This window comes from Pelophylax lessonae, assembly GCF_965119305.1.
Source record: "Pelophylax lessonae genome assembly, chromosome: 6".
NCBI lineage: Eukaryota > Metazoa > Chordata > Amphibia > Anura > Ranidae > Pelophylax > Pelophylax lessonae.
The window spans coordinates 7760241-7782368 of NC_138773.1; the positions used below are offsets into that span (position 1 = coordinate 7760241).

General features: G+C 46.8%; 2 protein-coding genes across 2 annotated transcripts in view; both read left to right on the top strand.

Annotated features, from left to right (window-relative positions):
• Positions 1-375: 375 nt before the first annotated feature.
• Positions 376-1365, top strand: LOC309557599 (olfactory receptor 1G1-like; the record flags this gene model as incomplete). The annotated part of the gene is made up of 1 exon (XM_082260392.1): positions 376-1365. One exon carries the CDS (start codon positions 376-378, stop codon positions 1363-1365), a length of 990 nt encoding a protein of 329 aa, XP_082116518.1.
• Positions 1366-20044: 18679 nt separating this feature from the next.
• The window catches only part of LOC309557600 (uncharacterized protein), a gene marked incomplete at its 3' end in the record, with an annotated part of 67399 nt that continues 65315 nt past the window's right edge, over positions 20045-22128 (top strand). The window contains exon 1 of the mRNA XM_082260393.1: positions 20045-20330. Coding sequence (XP_082116519.1) covers positions 20054-20330 — 277 coding nt within the window. The 5' untranslated portion in view covers positions 20045-20053. The remainder of the gene's footprint in view (positions 20331-22128) is intronic.

Genomic DNA, 22128 nt, shown 5'->3' on the forward strand with positions numbered 1-22128 from the left:
TGTCTGTACCATCTCCTGTGCCATGCCTGTACCATCTCCTGTGCCATGCCTGTACCATCTCCTGTGCCATGTCTGTACCATCTCCTGTGCCATGTCTGTACCATCTCCTGTGCCATGTCTGTACGATCTCCTGTGCCATGCCTGTACCATCTCCTGTACCATGTCTGTACGATCTCCTGTGCCATGTCTGAACCATCTCCTGTTCAATGTCTGTATGATCTCCTGTGCCATGCCTGTACCATCTCCTGTGCCATACCAAAATGTTGCAACGCCCAATAAATATATTTGTTTTAAACTTAATTTTTGTAGAAAGGCCCTACACAAAGTCTTCAGTAATCATGGAAAACCCAATCTAACAAAGTCTATTGAATAATCATGGTGCAGCCCCATCAGTTGTTGAAGACATTACCGATCGGAAATCTAACTTCTCAGCCTGAGTTTATTTTGCTGGGCTTGTCAGACCTCACACATTCCCGGATCCCGATATTTACACTTTTACTCATTCTTTATGTGCTGTCCCTGGCTGGAAATCTTCTCATAATTTTATTGGTGGCCAAGGACTCCCACCTGCATTCCCCCATGTACTTTTTCCTGGGAAACCTCTCAGCTGTAGATATCTTCACCGCCTCTGTTCCTGTTTCTCATGTGCCAGTGGAATTTTTTTATGGCAGCAGGGTGATTTTATATTCCACTTGTATAACCCAGGTCTTCTTCTTCTTATTGTTTGTCTGCACTGAGGTCATTCTGTTAGCGGTTATGTCTTACGATCGATATGTTGCCATCTGTCATCCTCTACGGTACACAACCATAATTAGCACTTACTTGTGCATTCAGTTGGCATTTAGTGCCTGGACCTTTGGGTTGGCCTACTCCTTGATGCACACACTTTGCTTGCTAAGACTGGTTTTCTGTGACTCCACCATCATCCCAGGGTTGTTCTGTGAGCTTTATCAGGTTATTCATCTGTCATGTTCTGATCCGTACCTAAATGACTTACTTTTATATCTGTCAATCATTTATGGAGTAGTTGTCTTTTCTGTCACCTTCCTCTCATATGTCTATATTTTCAAAACCGTCTTTGGAATTAAACTTCAAGATGGAAGAATGAAGGCTTTCTCCACCTGCATCTCCCACCTAATAGTGGTCTTCATCTTTTACGGGACTTCATTTTTCAATTACTTTAAACCCAAGACTAAGGAATTCCTGGAGGACAGACTGCTGACTATAGTTTATACAAGCCTTACCCCTTTCCTCAATCCTATAATATACAGTTTGAGAAACCATGAATTGAAAGCTGCTGTCCGAAGAGCCCTGGTCAGAGTGGGCTTCAGGCCAAGAACTTTGATAAAGACTTTGGAACAATAGTTCTAATCTTCAGGGTCTGTTTGAACGATTCCCCGTTTTCTCTTTTAATTTTAGTAAAGCTAGGACAGATAAACCCAAAAAGTCATAAAGTCATGAATTAAAGCGGAGTTCCAATCCCCCGAATCAATTTCTTTGTTTAATACTCCGCTGTAATCTGGTCCACTTTATCTGCAACATTTAGAAAGTATCTATTGTGTAGTCCTTTTAATCTAAAGTAAAACTACCTGGATCTCAAAAGCTGGCAGGGTCCATGTCCACTGTGGGCATCTGAAGCCATCTTATATCTATTTCTGGGATTCGGTAGAGCTGGCTGCCCAGCATGCATCTCTCAATCTCGCGCCTGCGCAGCAATGCCACCGCGCGATGCTCCTTCCTCCTGACACATTGCCATAGCAACGGTCTGCAATTAACACGAGATTTTGTCACTAGGCAATTCTCCTACAGATACATGACTCTGCTATCCCAGGAGCCCTTGAGGATCAGAAATACACAATGTTAACAGGCGCTTGATCACATATCGAACCAAAAGACAGACAGAGGCGCCTCTAAGTGTAGACTTTATGCAACAGGTTTAATGAATAAAATTTTGCACTCACGTTAGTAAGTATATATTCATGCCCATAAAACAAGGTTTCAGTGTGGAGAAGTGTACATCACCCGGTCATGGACATCCGTCCTGCTGGAGCCGAAATCCTTTCGCCGTGGCTGGCTTGTACGGCAAAGTTAGAATCAGGAAGTAGGCTCGGTGTATTTGCTTGACAGCGAGGCTTGGTGGATAGTCAAACCTGGATGATGTCATCTGCATGCGACACGTTTCCGAGCGTGCTTGCTGCCTGGGGAAGGGCAGCCGCACTCCTTCTTCACGCCGTGACGTAATCACTGTGCTGCCAAAAAAAAGTATTTACTTGCAAAAAAAAAAAAAAAGTTACCATTTGTAAAAGCATTCGCAATGCTTTTACCATACATTGCAACAATAAAAAATGGGTGGAGCTCCACTTTAATGATGACATACTCTATATAAAAAGTCCAATAAATATGCAGTATAAAGTGAGTCCTTTGTGCAAACGGTGCCAATTTCCAAACGAAAAGTGCAAGTGCTCAGCGCGATGATTGCTCAATCCACTCTTATAATGTCACCATGACAGAGGTAAGATTCAATCACTTACCAGATGATGAGGGTCATGTATGCCTTATAGCACCCACGACTAGGGTTGAGCGGACACCTAGATGTCCGTGTTCGACGGGTTCGGCCGAACTTTAAAAAAAAGTCCGGGTCCGTGTCCCGGACTTTTACCGAACTTTTCCCGGACACCGAACCCCATTGAAGTCAATGGGGACCCGAACTTTAAGGCACTAAAATGGCTCTAAAACACCAAAGGAAAGGGCTAGAGTGCTGCAAATGGCAGCAAAACGTAATTAAGAGCATGGCAAGTGCTCTGCAAACAAATGTGGATAGGGAAATAACTTAAAACAACAAAAAAAAACAGAAAAATAAAACAATGTTCTTCTTCATCTCTGAAGGACGAGGCCCATATGGAGTAGGAGGGAGGTTGAGGTGGTGGTGGATGTGGCGGTGACATAGGCGTGCGCACAGGGTGTGCTGGGTGTGCCTGGGCACACCCTAATCACCTAGGGCACATAGCATTGCCAGTGAGGAGATGGGAAAGATCTCCCTGGGACCTGCTCTGCTCTATTTCTCCTTGCCTACAGGTACATGGCCCCGATACATTACTCTCCCTGCTGGCAAACACATGCATGTGTATTTCAACTTTGGGGTGCACACCTTAATGCAATAGGCTGCGCACACCTATGGGCGGTGTAGGTGGAAGCGGCGGTGGAGGAGGACCAGGGCCGGATTAACAGCATCATGGGCTTGGTGCTGAGGATTTTGAAGGGCCTTAAGGGCCGTGCCTTGCCATGCACCCAGAGGAGGAAGGGTGCAGCCATGCATGCCTAATTCAACATGGGATGCTGTCTCTGAAGCCCATAAACACATCCATGCATCGCCAACTGTCCCTCCTTGTCCGGCCTTCACGCTGTGTGGGGAGGTTCTGAGGGTGCTGCCTGGGGAAGCGAGCATAGAAGCCAGACTTCTGTGTTTACAAGTGACAGAAGAGCGGTAACAGTGAATATGGCCAACCCGGGGCCTATATAAAAGGTAGGGGCCTGGAGCTGCAGCTCCAATAGCCCCTACATTAATCTGGCCCTGAGGAGGAGGACGAGGTAGCCAACACTGCTTCTTTTCAAAAATTTTAAATGAGGGTACACCCCAAAAGAGTGAGAAAGAGCAAAAATGGAACAATGGGTGGGTAAGGTCGGTATCCATTGCTATTCTGCATAAGGTACGGAAAAGTCCCATGGGATCCATGCCTGGTTCATTTTAATGAACGTGAGCTTGTCCACATTGTCTCTGGACAGGAGGCTGCGCTTGTCTGTTATAACGCCCCCAGCCGTGCTAAATACCCGTTCAGATAATACACTGGCTGCAGGGCACGCCAGCACCTCCAAGGCGTAAAGGGCAAGCTCAGGCCATGTGCCCAATTTGGAGACCCAGAAGTTGAAGGGGGCAGACCCGTCATTCACTACATGTAGGCGTGTGCACACATACTGCTCCACCATGTTGGTAAAATGCTGCCTCCTGCTAAGACGTTCCATCTGAGCTGCTGGTGCTGCTGTTTGTTGTGGCGTGCTGACAAAGCTTTTCCACATTTCGGCCATGCTAACCCTGCCTTCTGAGGTGCTGGCGGTGCCCTGGTTGCGTTGGCGACCTCCTCCTCCTCCTCCTCTGCCTTGTGCTTCCACTGTGGCCCCGCTGTCAGATGGGAATGCCAGCAGCATGGCGTCTACCAGCGTGCGCTTGTACTCGCGCATCTTGCGATCGCGCTCCAGTGAGTGAATTAAGGACGGTACGTTGTCCTTGTAACGGGGATCCAGCAGCGTGGCCACCCAGTAATCAGCACAAGTTAGAATGTGGGCAACTCGGCGGTCGTTGTGGAGACACTGCAGCATGTAATCGCTCATGTGTGCCAGGCTGCCCAGAGGCAACGAAAGGCTGTCCTCTGTGGGAGGTGTATGGTCCGTGTCCTCTGTATCCCCCCAGCCACGCACCAGTGATGGCCATGAGCTGGCCTGGGTGCCACCCTGCTGTGAACATGGTTCCATCTCCTCCTCCAGCTCCTCCTCCTCCTCATCCTCCTCATCCTCCAGAACTGTGCCCCTGCTGGACAATTGCGTCCCTGGCGTTTGCGTGTGCAGGAACCCACCCTCGGAGCCCCTTGCGAATGACTGCCCTGAAAGCCTTGGAAATGTTACCTCTTCATCCTCCTCCTCCTCCTCATCCTGTGCCACATCCTCTTCCATCATCGCCCGAATTGTTTTTTCAAGGAGGCATAGAAGTGGGATAGTTAAGCTGCGTCATTGCCACTGGCCATGTTGGTGGAGTACTCAAAACAGCGCAACAAGGCACACAGGTCTCGCATGGAGGCCCAGTTAAATTAAATAGCGGAATAGAAAATATGATCCAAAAAAAGTGGTGTATGTATATCACACGTACACAACCACACTGGGCCCCAATTACTATTGTTTGTACCCCTAAAAGGCTAGATGAGGAGTAGGGGGAGTATGGAACAGGCAGCACCCTCAAACCTTCAGAAGTATGAGATGAACCCCAACAACTTGGAAAGGTGGATCTCTCTCACACGTACCAACACAGACTATCCCCCAATTTAACTGATCCCCAAAGGTTTTTGATTAAATAGCGGAATAGAAAATATGATCCAAAAAAAGTGTATGTATATCACACGTACACAACCACACTGGGCCCCAATTACTATTGTTTGTACCCCTAAAAGGCTAGATGAGGAGTAGGGGGAGTATGGAACAGGCAGCACCCTCAAATCTTCAGAAGTATGAGATGAACCCCAAAAACTTGGAAAGGTGGATCTCTCTCACACGTACCAACACAGACTATCCCCCAATTTAACTGATCCCCAAAGGTTTTTGATTAAATAGCGGAATAGAAAATATGATCCAAAAAAAGTGTATGTATATCACACGTACACAACCACACTAGGCCCCAATTACTATTGTTTGTACCCCTAAAAGGCTAGATGAGGAGTAGGGGGGGTATGGAACAGGCAGCACCCTCAAACCTTCAGAAGTATGAGATGAACCCCAACAACTTGGAAAGGTGGATCTCTCTCACACGTACCAACACAGACTATCCCCCAATTTAACTGATCCCCAAAGGTTTTTGATTAAATAGCGGAATAGAAAATATGATCCAAAAAAAGTGTATGTATATCACACGTACACAACCACACTAGGCCCCAATTACTATTGTTTGTACCCCTAAAAGGCTAGATGAGGAGTAGGGGGAGTATGGAACAGGCAGCACCCTCAAATCTTCAGAAGTATGAGATTGTGTTCACTGTACCCCACAAAGATTGAGTTCACTGCACCCCACAATGATTGTGTTCACTGCACCCCACAAAGATTGTGTTCACTGCACCTCACAAAGATTGTGTTCACTGTACCCCCCAAAGATTGTGTTCACTGCACCCCACAAAGATTCTGTTCACTGTACCCCACAAAGATTGTGTTCACTGCACCCTAAAAGGATGTTGTTCACTGCACCCCACAAAGATTGTGTTCACTGCACCCTAAAAGGATGTTGTTCACTGCACCCCAAAAAGATTGTGTTCACTGTACCCCCCCAAAGATTGTGTTCACTGCACCCCACAAAGATTGTGTTCACTGCACCCCAAAAAGATTGTGTTCACTGTACCCCCCAAAGATTGTGTTCACTGCACCCCAAAAAGATTGTGTTCACTGTACCCCCCAAAGATTGTGTTCACTGCACCCCACAAAGATTCTGTTCACTGTACCCCACAAAGATTGTGTTCACTGCACCCCAAAAAGATTGTGTTCACTGTACCCCCCCAAAGATTGTGTTCACTGCACCCCACAAAGATTCTGTTCACTGCACCCCACAAAGGATTTTGTTCACTGCACCCCAAAAAGATTGTGTTCACTGCACCCCAAAAAGGATTTTGATCACTGCACCCCAAAAAGGATGTTGTTCACTGCACCCCAAAAATGATTTTGTTCACTCCACCCCAAAAAGATTGTGTTCACTGCACCCCACAAAGATTGTGTTCACTGCACCCCACAAAGATTGTGTTCACTGCACCCCAAAAAGATTGTGTTCACTGTACCCCCCAAAGATTGTGTTCACTGCACCCCACAAAGATTCTGTTCACTGTACCCCACAAAGATTGTGTTCACTGCACCCCAAAAAGATTGTGTTCACTGCACCCCAAAAAGGATGTTGTTCACTGCACCCCAAAAAGGATGTTGTTCACTCCACCCCAAAAAGATTGTGTTCACTGCACCCCACAAAGATTGTGTTCACTGCACCCCAAAAAGATTGTGTTCACTGCACCCCAAAAATGATTTTGTTCACTGCACCCCAAAAAGGATGTTGTTCACTCCACCCCAAAAAGATTGTGTTCACTGCACCCCAAAAAGATTGTGTTCACTGCACCCCACAAAGGATTTTGTTCACTGCACCCCAAAAAGATTGTGTTCACTGCACCCCAAAAAGGATGTTGTTCACTGCACCCCAAAAAGGATTTTGTTCACTGCACCCCAAAAAGATTGTGTTCACTGCACCCCACAAAGGATTTTGTTCACTGCACCCCACAAAGATTGTGTTCACTGCACACCAAAAAGGATTGTGTTCACTGCAGCCCAAAAAGATTGTGTTCACTGCAGCCCAAAAAGATTGTGTTCACTGCAGCTCACACACAGAAAAATGGATGTGGATCACTGACACCTGCCTATCTCCAATCCCACACCACACAGCAATATCGATTGTAGTTTGTAGAACACAGTTTCCCTAAAATTCAGCAGACTCTGTCCCTAACAGGATTGAGAAGAGATCGTAGATCAGGATTGAGTGCAGATTCACCCCACCCCCCACACAGCAATATCGATTGTAGTTTGTAGAAGACACTGACCCTATAATTCAGCAGACTCTATCCCTAAAATGCCTACAACTCGCCCTGCCTAAACACTCCGACCTGTCCCTCAATTCTATCCGGACACAAATGGTTTTTTCCTGCCTATCTTTCCCTAATCAGCAGCCAGCACGTTGATGTGTGCTCTGTCCCTTAGCTAAGCAGCAGAATGACGCTGCTGCGGCTGCCTCGAACTTATAAAGACTTGGTCACATGCTTCAGACGGCCAATCACAGCTACTAAGACATTTGCAGGCATGGCTGGGATGGCTTAAGGCACACCAGTTAAACGATTGTTGATTGGCTGTTGAAAGCCCGCCATGAAAAGAGCGCCAAAGCATGCAAAACCCGGAAATAAAACGACCGAACACGGATTTTTACCCGAACATACAGTAAAGTGTCCGTGTCCGTGTTCGGGTAAAAAAAATCCAATTATTCGGTACGAACACGAATAATACAGTCCGTGTTCGCTCAACACTAGTTGTCATTAACCTTTAGCCCCTTCAATCCTTGTACATTGTGGCCACCTGTAGGGTAGTAGAGCAGGGGTGGTGGGGTGGTAGTCACATCCTCCATGCTTCCCACTCGTTGGGCACCAAGCAAGGGTCACATGAGAGGCCTGCCCTGGGGTGGATTCTTCTGGGCTAGGCTAGGCACCTTGGTTAGGGTCACTGCCTTACACGTGGGGCACCTTTACTTGATCAGCCTTGTTTACATAGGCAGATCCCTATCTAATCCTGCAAAGAACTGCCACCATGTAGCAGAAAAAACTGCTATAAGGCAGTCAGCAAGTGGATAATTCTCTGGTTCTTCTCTCACTGGAGCCATTCGCTAACTCATATACTGTGCACGACATTGCCAATCATTTCTAAAGCAAGGTAGATGCAATTCACGATCATCACTGCCCAATTATCCCACCACAATTAACATACCACACACCATATTAAATACTCTTTTAATAGAGCCACTGTAGAGGAGGCTGTAAAACTTTTCAGACACTGACCCCCCCCCCCCCTTCGACAACATTCCTTCACATCAACTCTGGTCAACTTCTTTCTCTTTTCTATGTTCTTTTACTCATCTACAATCTTTTCCTCTCTACTGGCCTCTTCCTTTCTCCTCTGATAACATGTACTGGTCACCTTCATGCTTAACCACTTGCCACCTTCACACCATTGGTGTGTGCAACCTATTGCATTAGGGTTTGCACACCAGAGCACAAAAACGCATGCATGTATATCAGCAGAGCAAAGATTGGTGTCAGTAGAGCAAAGATTGGTGTCAGTAGAGCAGTGGATGGTGTCAGTAGAGCAACGATTGGTGTCAGTAGAGCAGTGGATGGTGTCAGTAGAGCAACGATTGGTGTCAGTAGAGCAGTGGATGGTGTCAGTAGAGCAACGATTGGTGTCAGTAGAGCAGTGGATGGTGTCAGTAGAGCAACGATTGGTGTCAGTAGAGCAGTGGATGGTGTCAGTAGAGCAACGATTGGTGTCAGTAGAGCAAAGATTGGTGTCAGTAGAGCAAAGATTGGTGTCAGTAGAGCAGTGGACGGTGTCAGTAGTTTTTTTAATTTTTTACATTTTTTTTTTAATTATTTTTAATTTATTTTTTAAATATTTTTTATTAATTTTTTCAATTTTTTTTAAGGGGTCTGTTATGAGGTTTGAGTGAAATACAGTATAAAGGGTCTAATCAGACCCCCGATGTCTCACTTTTGAGACAGAGAAATAAATGGAGGACAGAGATTCCCCATTCCCTTTCTCTATGGCGTTTACTATGCTTCAGTTAAGAATGAAGACAGGAGCAATCACTACAGATCAATCACTGTGTTCTTTCAGAAAAGAAAGGCCGGTTAAGTCAATATTTACCAGCCCCTTCCCCACTCCTTAGGGGAGAGGAGGCTGGAAGAACTGCAGGGGGGAGATAGGAAGCAGGAGAAATTGGCACCGCATGGGGTGAATAGGGTGTACCCAGACACACACTGTGATCATGCCAATGCCGCCCACAGTACATTTACTATGAGCGGTCAGCAGTTGCAGGCACTGTGAGGTACTGGTACATTATGGCACACATTCACACATGTGCGACCCCTGGGCCATGCAGTGACACGATCCCGTGACAAAGAAGATCTCGGCACTCAGTACACTGGCCTCTGTGAGCAGACAGTGCACCATGTGATCGCTATGAACAATCATAGCAATCACATGATTACAATGTAAGCAAAACTGTCATGAATGGCTTGCTTACTGTTGGATGGAGGTACACGTGTCCTAAGGAAAGGCACACAAGTGTGGTCTGACATGCTTTTAAGTTAGGGGTCAACCTCAATTGATAAATGTGTCCCCCCCAAGGGGGTCTGCAGTGCAGGGCCGAAGCTAGGGGGGATGGGGGGCACATGCCCCAGGTGACACATTTAGGGGGGGGGTGCAACCAGGGGGCCCGGGCACACAGGAGGTCTCCAACTGCATGGGGAAACAGTGTGGATGGGCAGAGGGACAATTACAGAAGGAAGCCCTGTGCACCTCTCTGCAGCAGCTGAAAGCCAGTTTCTCCCCCTTCTGTCAGCTTTCAACACTGATCCTCCTCCCTGTTCTGCCTGCTTCTGATCCCCCCCCTCCCTGTGTGCACCCCTTTGCACACCCCCCCCCCCCCCACTCCCAGAGCACTTCAGGCTTCACTATCCTGTGAAAAAAAATAATTCAAACAGGTTCTCTGTTGTGTTTGTGCCCGCTAATAATGATTTTAATGTATTTTTTGTGAAAATATTGTCTTGATAAATTGGGGGGGGGGGGGGGGCTGCCAGGTAGGGACTTACAGTGCCAGGACTTCCTAACATCACAGGAAAGTGTGTGTAAGTCCGCGGGAGTGTCCAAAAATAAAATAAAAGTCCCCAGTGGCCGCCATGATCTACAGTCTCCCGGCTCCAGAGTTTAACAGGTACCCCCCCTCCCCCCCCCCTAAGCCCAGCAGGGAATATGAATACCTGGGACTCTGGCAGGGAACAGTATATTATGTACACTGGTATGAGGAGGTGGGGATAGTGGATTCTGGCCAGAGGCGATGTCCGCAATGGATTGGATACAGAACAGGCAAGCAGGTGTCTCAGCAGCACTGGGACAGCAACTCCAAGAGGGAAGCAACCTCTGGTACTAAGAAAACAAATAGAAGGCGCCTCTGAATGCAGAAAACAAAAGACTTTTCTTGCCAAAGGATAAAAATGCACTTACTAGCATTCTTGGCTTTTTCTCCTGTGGTCCCCCTCTGCTGGACGGTTGGGATCTCCATTATCAAGCTTCACATTGGACCACCCCTGGGACCACCTGTCACTGGATTCCTGAAATTGAAAAGCAAGAGGGATAATAGAAGGTGTGTGGGAACCAGCCGGTCCCTAGTTTGGTATACTTACCCACCAATCTGCTAATAAACCAAATATACCTGTCTAACAACTTGGGTTAAAAACAGGGGTTTAGTTAACACACATTTGCAAACGCATGTATAAGCTGCAAGGCCAACAACAAGGCACCCTGTGTATCTTGCAGTCCTAACACTACTCAACCTGAGTGTCTGAGTGTCTCCACCGTGGAAGTACATGAATGCTGATGGATGGGAAACAGATGAGCTTGGAGATCGCCCAAACCTCCCCCCACCTGCTCCAATCCATGACTGGTAATGAAAAACTAATGGCTATGTACTAGCCATAGGGTGCAAACTAAAAGTAATCAGCTGGGAAACGCACACCCCCATCCCTTTAGTAAAAAGGGGGGACTTTGAGTGAGACACCCGCCTGTAAAGCAAGCGTCTCCATCCCTGATAAGGTACAAAAAATGGGCAGTTTTGGGACTTTAGATGAGACACCGGCCAGCACTGCTCAGTGTCTCCATCCCTGTACATAATGAAATTGAAAAGCAAGGGGGGTAATAGAAGGTGTGTGGGAACCAGCCAGTCCCCCGTTTGGTATACTTACCCACCAGTCTGCTAATAAACCAAATATACCTGTCTAACAACTTGGGTAAAAAACAGGGGTTTATTTAACACACATTTGCAAACGCATGTATAAGCTGCAAGGCCAACAGGGCCACAGGGTGATACACAGGGTGCCTTATTGTTGGCCTTGAAGCTTAAACATACGTTTGCAAATGTGTGTTAACTAAACCCCTCTATTTGTTTTCCTTATTATGTACACTGACTGACTGTACACAGTGGCATACTGCATTAAGTCTGAAGCTGCTGGCTGGGCCCCCCTGATAAGGGACAAGGGGCCTGGGCCCCCTACAGAAGGACCAGAGGCCCCCCCTATTAGCGGCCCTGCTCCTAACTACTGCATTCTAAGTACAGCACATTCTTTGTTAAAATGGCTGCAAAGACACAAGGTGCATTCTATGCATGCAAGTAAACAATTTTCTGTGTGTAGTACCCCCCACCCCAGCACCCCTTAATACCTACCTGAGCCCCCTCTCAATCCAGCAATGTCCACAAAAGCTTTGGCAATCCTGATTGGCTTTTAGCAGCAGCGATTGGCTCCCAATGCTGTTAATCACTGCCAGTGAGCCAATCTGGAGATGGAGGGGGTGGGTGAGCCACGGCTCTGTGTGTGAATGGACACACAGAGCTGCAGCTCGGGAGTGTGCATGCTTGGGTGCCCCCATAGAAAGCTGCTTGCTATGGGGGCACCAGGCTGGAGGGAGGGGCCAGGGGCGCCGGCGAGGGACCCGAGAAGAGGAGGATCCAGGCTGCTCTGTGCAAAACCAACTACAGAGAGGAGGGAAGTGTAACATGTACCTTTAACCATTTGCTTACCTGGCCCTTTTATCCCCTTCCTGCCCAGGCTAATTTTCAGCATTCAGCGCTGTCACAATTTAAATGACAATTCCGCGGCCATGCTACACTGTACCCATATGACATTTTTATAATTTCTTTCACACGAATAGAACTTTCTTTTGGTGTAATTTAATCACCGCTGGGTTTTTATTTTTTGCTAAACAAACAAACAAAAAAAAAAACTACAATTTTGAAAAAAAAGTTTTCTTAGTTTGTTACAAAATTTTGCAAACAGGTAATTTTTCTAATTAATTGATGTGTGCTGATGAGGCGGCACTGATAGGCTGCACTGATGGGCGCTAATAGGCTGCACTGATAGGCACTGGTGAGCACTGATGAGGCAGAACTGGTGGGCACTAATAGGTGGCACTGATGGGTGGCACCGATAGGCACTGATGGCGGCACTGAAGGGGACTGATAGGTGGCACTGGTAGGAGGCACTGATGGGGACTGATGGGCACTGATAAGTGACACTGATTGACACTGATGTTTGGCACTGATTGGCACTGGTAGATGACACTGATAGGTGGCACTGATCAGTGGCACTGGTGGGTGACACTGATAGGCAGCACTGATAATGCAGTGCTAATTGGCAGCACTGATTGGCACCGATAGGTGGCTCTGGTGGTCATTGATAGGTGGCACTGACGGAAACTGGTAAGTGGCACTGGTGGGCACTGATAGACAGCACTCATTTGCACTGGTAGGTGGCAATGGTGGGCACAGATGAGGTGGCAGTGGCTCTCCCTCTTCGGGACCGATGTCCCTCAGACAGAAGCCGGTGATCGGCTTTTTTTTTCTCCTCTTGCTGTCAGTGTGAGGCAAAAAAAAAAAAAAAATCTGATTACTGGCTCTGTTTACATCACCTGATCAGCAGTCATCGGCATAATTATCTTTACACAATTCCTGGAAGCTGAAAACATCCCAGTTCTTGCATGGCCAGCATACTCACCGAACATGTCACCCATTAAGCATGTTTGGGACGCTCTGGATCGGCGTATACGACAGCGTGTTCCAGGTTCTGCCAATATCCAGCAACTTCGCACAGCCATTGAAGAGGAGTGGACCAACATTCTACAGGAACCAATCACCAACCTGATCAACTCTATGCCAAGGAGATGTGTTGCACTGTGTGAGGCAAATGGTGGTTACATCCGATTCTGACTGGTTTTCGGACCCCCCCAATACAGTAAAACTGCACATTTTAGAGTGGCCTTTTATTGTGGCCAGCCTAAGGCACACCTGTGCAATAATCATGCTGTCCAATCAGCATCTTGATATGCCACACCTGTGAGGTGGATGGATTATCTCTGCAAAGGAGAAGTGATCACTAACACAGATTTGTGAACAATATTTGAGAGATATAGGCTTTTTGTATACATACCCTGTTTCCCTGAAAATAAGCCCTAACCCAAAAATAAGCCCTAGTTAAAGTTGTTGTAAAAACATGTAATGTATTTTATAAAAAGATTATATAATGTGCAATGTGTCTCCCGCTGTAACTTTATTGAGACAAATCCCTTTTTTAACTGCACCGCTGGGCGCTCACGTGACCCGCCAGAGATCTTCTCCTCTCCTCCCGGCTGAAGTCAGCGGCCTCTCCCTCTTCAGTGCTCGGAGCAGGGAAGAAGAGCTCCTACAAGTCACGCAAGCGCCCAGCAGCACTGTAAATAAGGTTTTTTTCACTATAAAGTTACAAAAGGAGACACACTGCACTGTAATCTTTTTTACAAAACCAATTGCATAATTATAGGTTGCGTTAATCAAGGTTAATTTTTGGGATTACACAGAATGTCATACTGACTCCATACTGAGCTGACAGGGGGAGAGAAGACCAGGGATAAAGGAACTTTTTATTGTTTTATTCCAGGTTTTTAAGAACATAGAGAGGGGTAAAGAACACAGCACAAGCTCTGTGCTGTCTATTATGGTTTAAAAGTAGGGATAGACCGATTATCGGCAAGGCCTATATAACGGTGGCCGATATGAACTTTCCCCGATATATCGGTATTGGCCCCCCGGAAATGGCAGATATTGCTGATATTTTTGTGAGGTCATTCTGTCTTTTTAGGCCGCCTCCCTTCCCTTGGACAGCCCCGTCTGGAGTCAGAACTAGTCTCGCAGGAGTGTATCACAGCCATACACCCACCCACAGCAGCCCAGTGCCAGCCACCCACACCCACAGGCCCTGCACCAGCGTGCCAGCCACAGGCACTGTACCAGCGAGCCAGCCAGCCACCCACAGGCTCTGTACCAGCCAGCCACAAGCACTGTACTAGCCAACCAGCCAGCCACCCACAGGCCCTGTATCAGCCAGCCACAGGCACTGTACCAGCCAGCCACCCACAGGCCCTGTACCAGCCAGCAACCCACAGCCCCTGTTCCAGCCAGCCACCCACCACAGGGTGCCAGTCAGCCAGCCACCCACCACAGGGTGCCAGACAGCCAGCCACCCACCACAGGGTGCCAGATAGCTAGCCACCCACAGACAGGGTGCCAGACAGACAGCCACCCACAGACCCTGTACCAGCTAGCCACAGGCACTGTACCAGCCACCCACCTACCACAGGGTGCCAGTCAAACACCCACCTAAGGGTGCCAGCCAGCCAACCACCACAATGTGCCAGACAGCCAGCCATTCACCACAGGGTGCCAGACAGCCACCCACCACAGGGTACCAGCCAGCCACCCACCACAGGGTGCCAGCCAGCCACCCACACATGGTGCCAGCCAGCGACCCACCACAATGTGCCAGACAGCCAGCCACCCACCACAGGGTGCCAGCCAGCCACCCACCACAGGGTGCCAGCAAGCCAGCCACCCACCACAGGGTGCCAGCCAGCCACCCACCACAGGGTACCAGCCAGCCACCCACCACAGCGTGCCAGCCAGCCACCCACACAGGGTGCCAGCCAGCCACCCACCAAAATGTGCCAGACAGCCAGCCACCCACCACAGGGTGCCAGCCAGCCACCCACCACAGGGTGCCAGCAAGCCAGCCACCCACCACAGGGTGCCAGCCAGTCACCCACCACAGGGTGCCAGCAAGCCAACCATTAAGCATTAAACACAAATTAGCATGTTTCGTACCAGATTTGTATCAAAAATTATCTTTATTTTTCAAAATGTTAAATGTACAAAATATCCGTATCGGTATCGACCCTGAAAAAAACCATATCAGTCTATCCCTATTTAAAAGATCAGGATATTTTTTTTTTTTTTTTCTAGGGTTACAACCAATTTAAGATCATCATGATGACATACCCGTATTTGATTAAATGTAGATTATTTTACATACCGTAAATAAATAAGACATCCCCTGAAAATAAGCCCTAGTGGGTTTTTTGAAGCCAAAATTACTATAACATTGCCCGGTCTTATTTTCTGGGAAAAGTCTTCAGCTCATGAAAACTGAGGGCAAAAACAAAAGTGTATATACTGTATATACTGTTTATATACACACACATACATGCATGTGTGTTTGAGCTTTGGGGTGCACCAATGACGAGATAATACAAAGTTGTGTAAAGTAGAGAACTCGCTGTGACAGATTGAACACCGCACTTTGCTGAAGATTGATTATTTTATGGACTTTGCTGACGTACATACGTGTTGTGTGGGCGGCAAGAGATTAAATAATGTCAAGCATTGTTGCGAAGTCTATAAACCACACAGAGCCAAATTTTAATATTTATAGAAATCTACGAGAAAAGCAGTAATAATATCCAGCTTGTGACCACAGGGAGCTCTTGGGTTGGGTTGCAATAAGTTGATTTCAGTTTCCAGCAATAAGTTCTTTATCACAGAGTATGGAAATGAGAGTCATAAAGAAGATAAGCTTCCCATATCCAACGTTCCCTGCGTCTCCACACCTAGAGGGAGGAATATTTCCTCTTCCCATTCTGTGTATGGGAGGAGAGATCAAAGATCACTTCTGTTGGATCTTTCCAAGACACCAGGCAGACAGGAGGACGAGGTAACGTTCTGTACCGGTGGGGGGTGAGAGGAGGATTCTTAGGGGTTACCATTGCACAGGCGCCAATCATTTCTGCTCTGCGTTAAATAATAACTAAAGGGAAAACTTTTTTTAGTGTTGGATGGCGTGGAGAGGGATTGGATCTCCTGTCAGTTTTTATTGCTGTCTCTTCCCCCAGTTACAACGATTCTCCCTCTCTATTATCATTGGAAGTGAAAGTAAATGAAAATCCCAAATTGTGGGGTGTCCCCAGAAAAGTAATGGATGGGACATCTTTCAATGGAGACGCTAGTTCTGGTGACCTGGGGATCCCCAAGGGATTCCACTAATTTGCAGGGATTTCCTCTCACTTCCTGTTTAGCTATGAGAGAGGAAGTGAAGGAAAAGCTCCACAAAAAAAAAAAAAAAAAGGTTATAACCCCGCCTATTTCCAAAATGAAAAAAAAAAGTTTTGCCTATAGTTCTACTTTAAGTATTCGCTTTCTTTTGTATCGATTATTTTTATTTTTTGCTAAACAAATTGAAAAAAGGATCAAATTTTTTTTTTTTTTTTTTAAAAAGGTTTTTCTTTGCTTTTTTTTACAAAATTTTGTAAAAAAGTAAATTTTCTCCTTCACTGATGTGCGCTGATGAGGCTGCACTGATGGGCACTGATAGGCAACACTAATGGGCAATAATGAGGCGGCACTGATGATGTGTCACTGATGGGCACTGATAGGCGACACTAATGGGCAATAATGAGGCGGCACTGATGGGCACTGATGAGGAGGCACTAATATGCAGCACTGATGGGCACTGATAAGGGACACTGAGAGGCAGCCTTTATGGGCACTGATTAGTGACACTAATGGGCAATAATGAGGCGGCACTGATGAGGTGTCACTGATGGGCACTGATGAGGAGGCACTAATATGCAGCACTGAAGGGCACTGATAAGGGACGCTGAGAGGCAGCCTTTATAGGCACTGATGAGTGACACTGACGGGCAATGATGAGGTAAGACTGATGAGGAGGCACTGATGGGGAGGCACAGATATGCAGCACTGATGGGTGCTGATATGTGGCAATAATTTGCAGCACTGATGGTCACTGATAGGCGGCACTGATATGCAGCACTAATGGGCGCTGATTGGTGGCTCTGATTTGCATCACTAATGGGCACTGATGGGCAGCCTTTATGGGCACTGATAAGCAGCAATGATGGCCACTGATAAGCGTCACTGATGTGCACTGATCGGGGGCACTGATTAGGCAGGACTGAGGAGGTGGCACTGCTGGGCACTGATGAGGAGGCACTAATAGGTAGTGATAGGCTGCACTTATATGCAGCACTGAAGGAAACTGATAGGCGGCCCTGATGGGCACTGATAGGTGTAACTGATGGGAACTAATGGGCAGCCTCTATGGGCACTGATGGGCACTGATAAGCAGCAATAATGGAAACTGATAAGCAGCAATAATGGGCACTGATGGGCGGCACTGATGGGCAGCACTGATGGGCAGCCTTTATGGGTACTGATGGGCACTGATAGGCAGCAATGATGGACACTGATGGGGACTGATACATGGCATTGATCTGCGCTGACAGGTTGGCACTGATACTCAGCATTAATATGCAGCACTGATGGACACTGATAGGTGGCTCTGAAGGGCACTAATGTGTAACCTTTATGGACACTGATGGGCACTGATAGGTGGCAATAATGGACACTGATAAGCAGCACTGATGAGCACTGATGGGCACTGATGGGCGGCACTGGTGGGCACTGATTGGCTGCATTGATGAGGAGGCACTGACAGACATCTCACTGATAGGCACTGAAAGGCAGCAGTGATGGGCACTGATTGGCATCATTGGTGGGCACTGGCAGGCATTGCTGATGGGGCTGCATTGACAATCAATGCAATGAAACACTCTCTTGCAAATTTGGTCACTTTATCTGTAACATTACTATAGTATATACAGTGTAGTCCTTCCAATTTATTTTTAAATAAAAAAATAAATACCTTGATCTCGGAAACTGTCAGGGACCATGTCTACAGTGGGCATCTGAAGCCCTCCTGTACCTGGCTATCCAGCATGCACATCCCAATCTCGCGCCTGCGTGGTAATGCCAACGCGTGAGGCTCCTTCCTCCTGACATGTTGCCATAGCAACTCCTCCCATTTGCGTAATTTCCGGTTAGGAAATAGCGCAAGATTTTGGCATTAACTGCTGGGATACATGACGCCAGTATCCCAGGTGTCCGTGGGAAGTGGCTAATGATGTAATCACCTAGGCAGAGGGAGCCAGAAGGGCTCCTGAAGATACTTAAATAAAGGTATTTAGAAGAAAAAAAAAGTTATCATTTTACAATATAAAGGAGATGTGCATTTAATTTGTTGTATCTTAAATAAATGAGTGGAACTCCACTTTCAAGACCTTGCACTTCTCCATCTTCCATTTGAGGATGCCCCACAGATGCTCAATAGGGTTTAGGTCTGGAGACATGCTTGGCCAGTCCATTACCTTTAACCTCAGCTTCCTTAGCAAGGCAGTGGTCATCTTGAAGGTGTGTTTGGGGTCGTTATCATGTTGGAATACTGAATCCGAAGGGAGGGGATCATGCTCTGCTTCAGTATGTCACAGTACATGTTGGCATTCATGGTTCCCTCAATGAACTGTAGCTCCCCAGTGCCGGCAGCACTAATGCAGCCCCAGACCATGACACTCCCACCACCATGCCTGACTGTAGGAAGACACACTTGTCTTTGTACTCCTCACCTGGTTGCCGCCACACACGCTTGACACCATCTGAACCAAATAAGTTTATCTTGGTCTCATCAGACCACAGGACATGGTTCCAGTAATCCATGTCCTTAGTCTGCTTGTCTTCAGCAAACTGTTTGCGGGCTTTCTTGTGCATCATCTTTAGAAGAGGCTTCCTTCTGGGATGACAGCCATGCAGACCAATTTGATGCAGTGTGCGGTGTATGGTCTGAGCACTGACAGGCTGACCCCCCACCCCTTCAACCTCTGCAGCAATGCTGGCAGCACTCATACGTCTATTTCCCAAAGACAACCTCTGGATATGACGCTGAGCACATGCATTCAACTTCTTTGGTCGACCATGGCGAGGCCTGCTCTGAATGGAACCTGTCCTGTTAAACCACTGTATGGTCTTGGCCACCGTGCTGCAGCTCAGTTTCAGGGTCTTGGCAATCTTCTTATAGTCTAGGCCAGGGATCCTCAAACTACGGCCCTGCAGCTGTTGCAGAACTACACATCCCATGAGGCATTGTAAAACTCTGACATTCACAGACATGACTAGGCATGATGGGAATTGTAGTTCCTGAACAACTGGAGGGCCATAGTTTGAAGACCCCTGGTCTAGGCCATCTTTATGTAGAGCAACAATTTGTTTTTTCAGATCCTCAGAGAGTTCTTTGCCATGAGGTGCCATGTTGAACTTCCAGTGACCAGTATGAGAGAGTGAGAGCGATAACACCAAATTTAACACACCTGCTCCCCATTCACACCTGAGACCTTGTAACACTAGCGAGTCACATGAGGAGGGAAAATGGCTAATTGGGCCCAATTTGGACATTGTCACTTAGGGGTGTACTCACTTTTGTTGCCAGCGGTTTAGACATTAATGGCTGTGTGTTGAGTTATTTTGAGGGGACAGCAAATTTACACTGTTATACAAGCTGCACACTCACTACTTTACATTGTAGCAAAGTCTCATTTCTTCAGTGTTGTCACATGAAAAGATAGAATGACATATCTACAACAATGTGAGGGGTGTACTTACTTTTGTGAGATACTGTGTATGTATATATATATATATATCATTTATTTTATTTTATTTTTTTTACAGGAAAGAAGAAAGCAGATGGCTGTCCAACGACTCACAGTTGGGATCTTCTCGAAGGATGGACAAGAAAATTACAAATGGCTGGTTAATTTGCTGCGGACAGCCATGTTTCAGAGCTTGGTGGAATATGTTCTTAATGTATACATCACTAATAATGTCCGAATATTCACTGAAGCTTTGAAAGAATGCTCCTTTGCCATTTTGTACCACACCAAGAAGAGAGGGCGCCTGAACATTGCCAATGTCCCAGATTCTCTCTACGATGAAGAGCTGAAGAACCTGAATGATGAGCTGGGTGAGAGAACGTTCAGACTAGTTTATTTCTCTATCTTCTGTGTCTAGTAGTGGGGTCTGTGCCAGGGTGGTAAATAATTGGATCACATCCATAGATTCTTTTTTTTGTACTATATATGTATATGACAACAAATATGATGATGAAATTAAGGTGACAATAATGATGATGATGATGTTTAACCACCTACCTACCACTGTTGGGCTATAAACATTGCTGCTATGGACATATTTATTTGATGATGGGTTTTAAAATACTTAAAGTGGTTCTTTTTGAAGGTTGAAGGGTTTTTTTTTTTTTTTTTAACCTTAATTCATTCACTGCATTAAAGCGGTAGTACACTGCAGTTGAAGAAAATAAAAAAAAAATCCCCTTCAAAGAAATGTCATAATGTGCTAATATGCATAAAATGAAGCCCTTCATTGGCGTGCTGACACTGCTGAGAGAGCTTCCATATGCACCCGGTCTTCCTTCCAGGTACGCAACCGCCAGCTACATGAGTGGCCGGGGTGTGATGACGTCACTCCAGTACATGCATGTGGGAGCTGGCATTTACGGCATGGGCTCTGAAGGTCCGGAACGGTATGCCAGACCTTTAGAGTGCATGCACTGGTAACGTCACTGGCTGCATGCACTCTGAATATCTCCTAAACAGTGCAAGTTTAGGGGTAGAGATGGACGTAACACCCCAATGTTCAGTTCGCAGCAGAATTCCAGAACAGGGGAAATGTTCTAACCCAAACGTTGAACCCCATTGTCAGTCTATGGGAGACTAAGAGGAAAAATCAAAAATGCCAATTTTGAAGGCTTATATGCAAGTAATATTAAGTCATAAAAGGGGTATGGGGGTTCAGGTACTGCCCTGGGGGACATGTATCAATGCAAACATTTTTTTTTTTTTTTAATTATTGTTTTTTCATGAGCAGTGATTTTAATGATGCTTAAAGTGCAACAATAAAAATGAAAAATTCCTTTGAATATAGTACCTGAGGGGTCCCCTTAGTCTGCCTGTAAAGTGGTGCATCTGTAGCATGTACAGAACCTGCTGCAGCAAAAATTACATTTCTAAAGAAAAAAAAACAAAACAACAAGTCAAATCACTTTTAGCCGCCACCCGGCTATTGTAATTTTTTTTTTTTTTTTTAAATGGCATGGGGTCCCACCCCAGTCCACACCAGGCCCTTGAAGTCTGGTATGGATTTTGAGGGGAACCCTATGCCAACATTTTTACAAAAATGGCGTGGGGTCCCCCTCAAAATCCATGCCAGACCATTATCTGAGCATGCAGCCTGGCAGGTTAGGAAAGGGGGAGACAAGCTAGTGCCCCCTTCTGAATCATGCCAGGCCACATGCCCTTAACATAGGAGATGGGTGCTTTGGGGCAGGGGGGCTCCATGTCAATGGAGACAAGGGCCTCATCCCCACAATCATGGCAGGTTGTTGTGGGGGTCTGTGGGTAGGGGGCTTATTGGAATCTGGAAGCCCCCTTTTAGAACGGGGCCCCCAGATCCTGCCCCCCCCCCCATGTTAATGAGTATGGGGTGGCACTGCCCTCTTCTGACATCAGGGAGCGGTGCATAATGGGTCGGCGATGTCACAAGGGGGCGGTGCCGCCAGGTGAAGTTCCCGGTTGGGTCTGCCCTTTACCTATGAAAGAACTGTCAAATGGAGGAGCCTGCAGTAGCCTTCATAGATGGTGGAAGTTTTTTTTTTTCCTGGGTGTGGTATGATTGAAGATTAATCTACAACGAGTTGCTAGGACTCAACCAGGGCTAGAACCATAGTCTTATGCCGGTCTCCC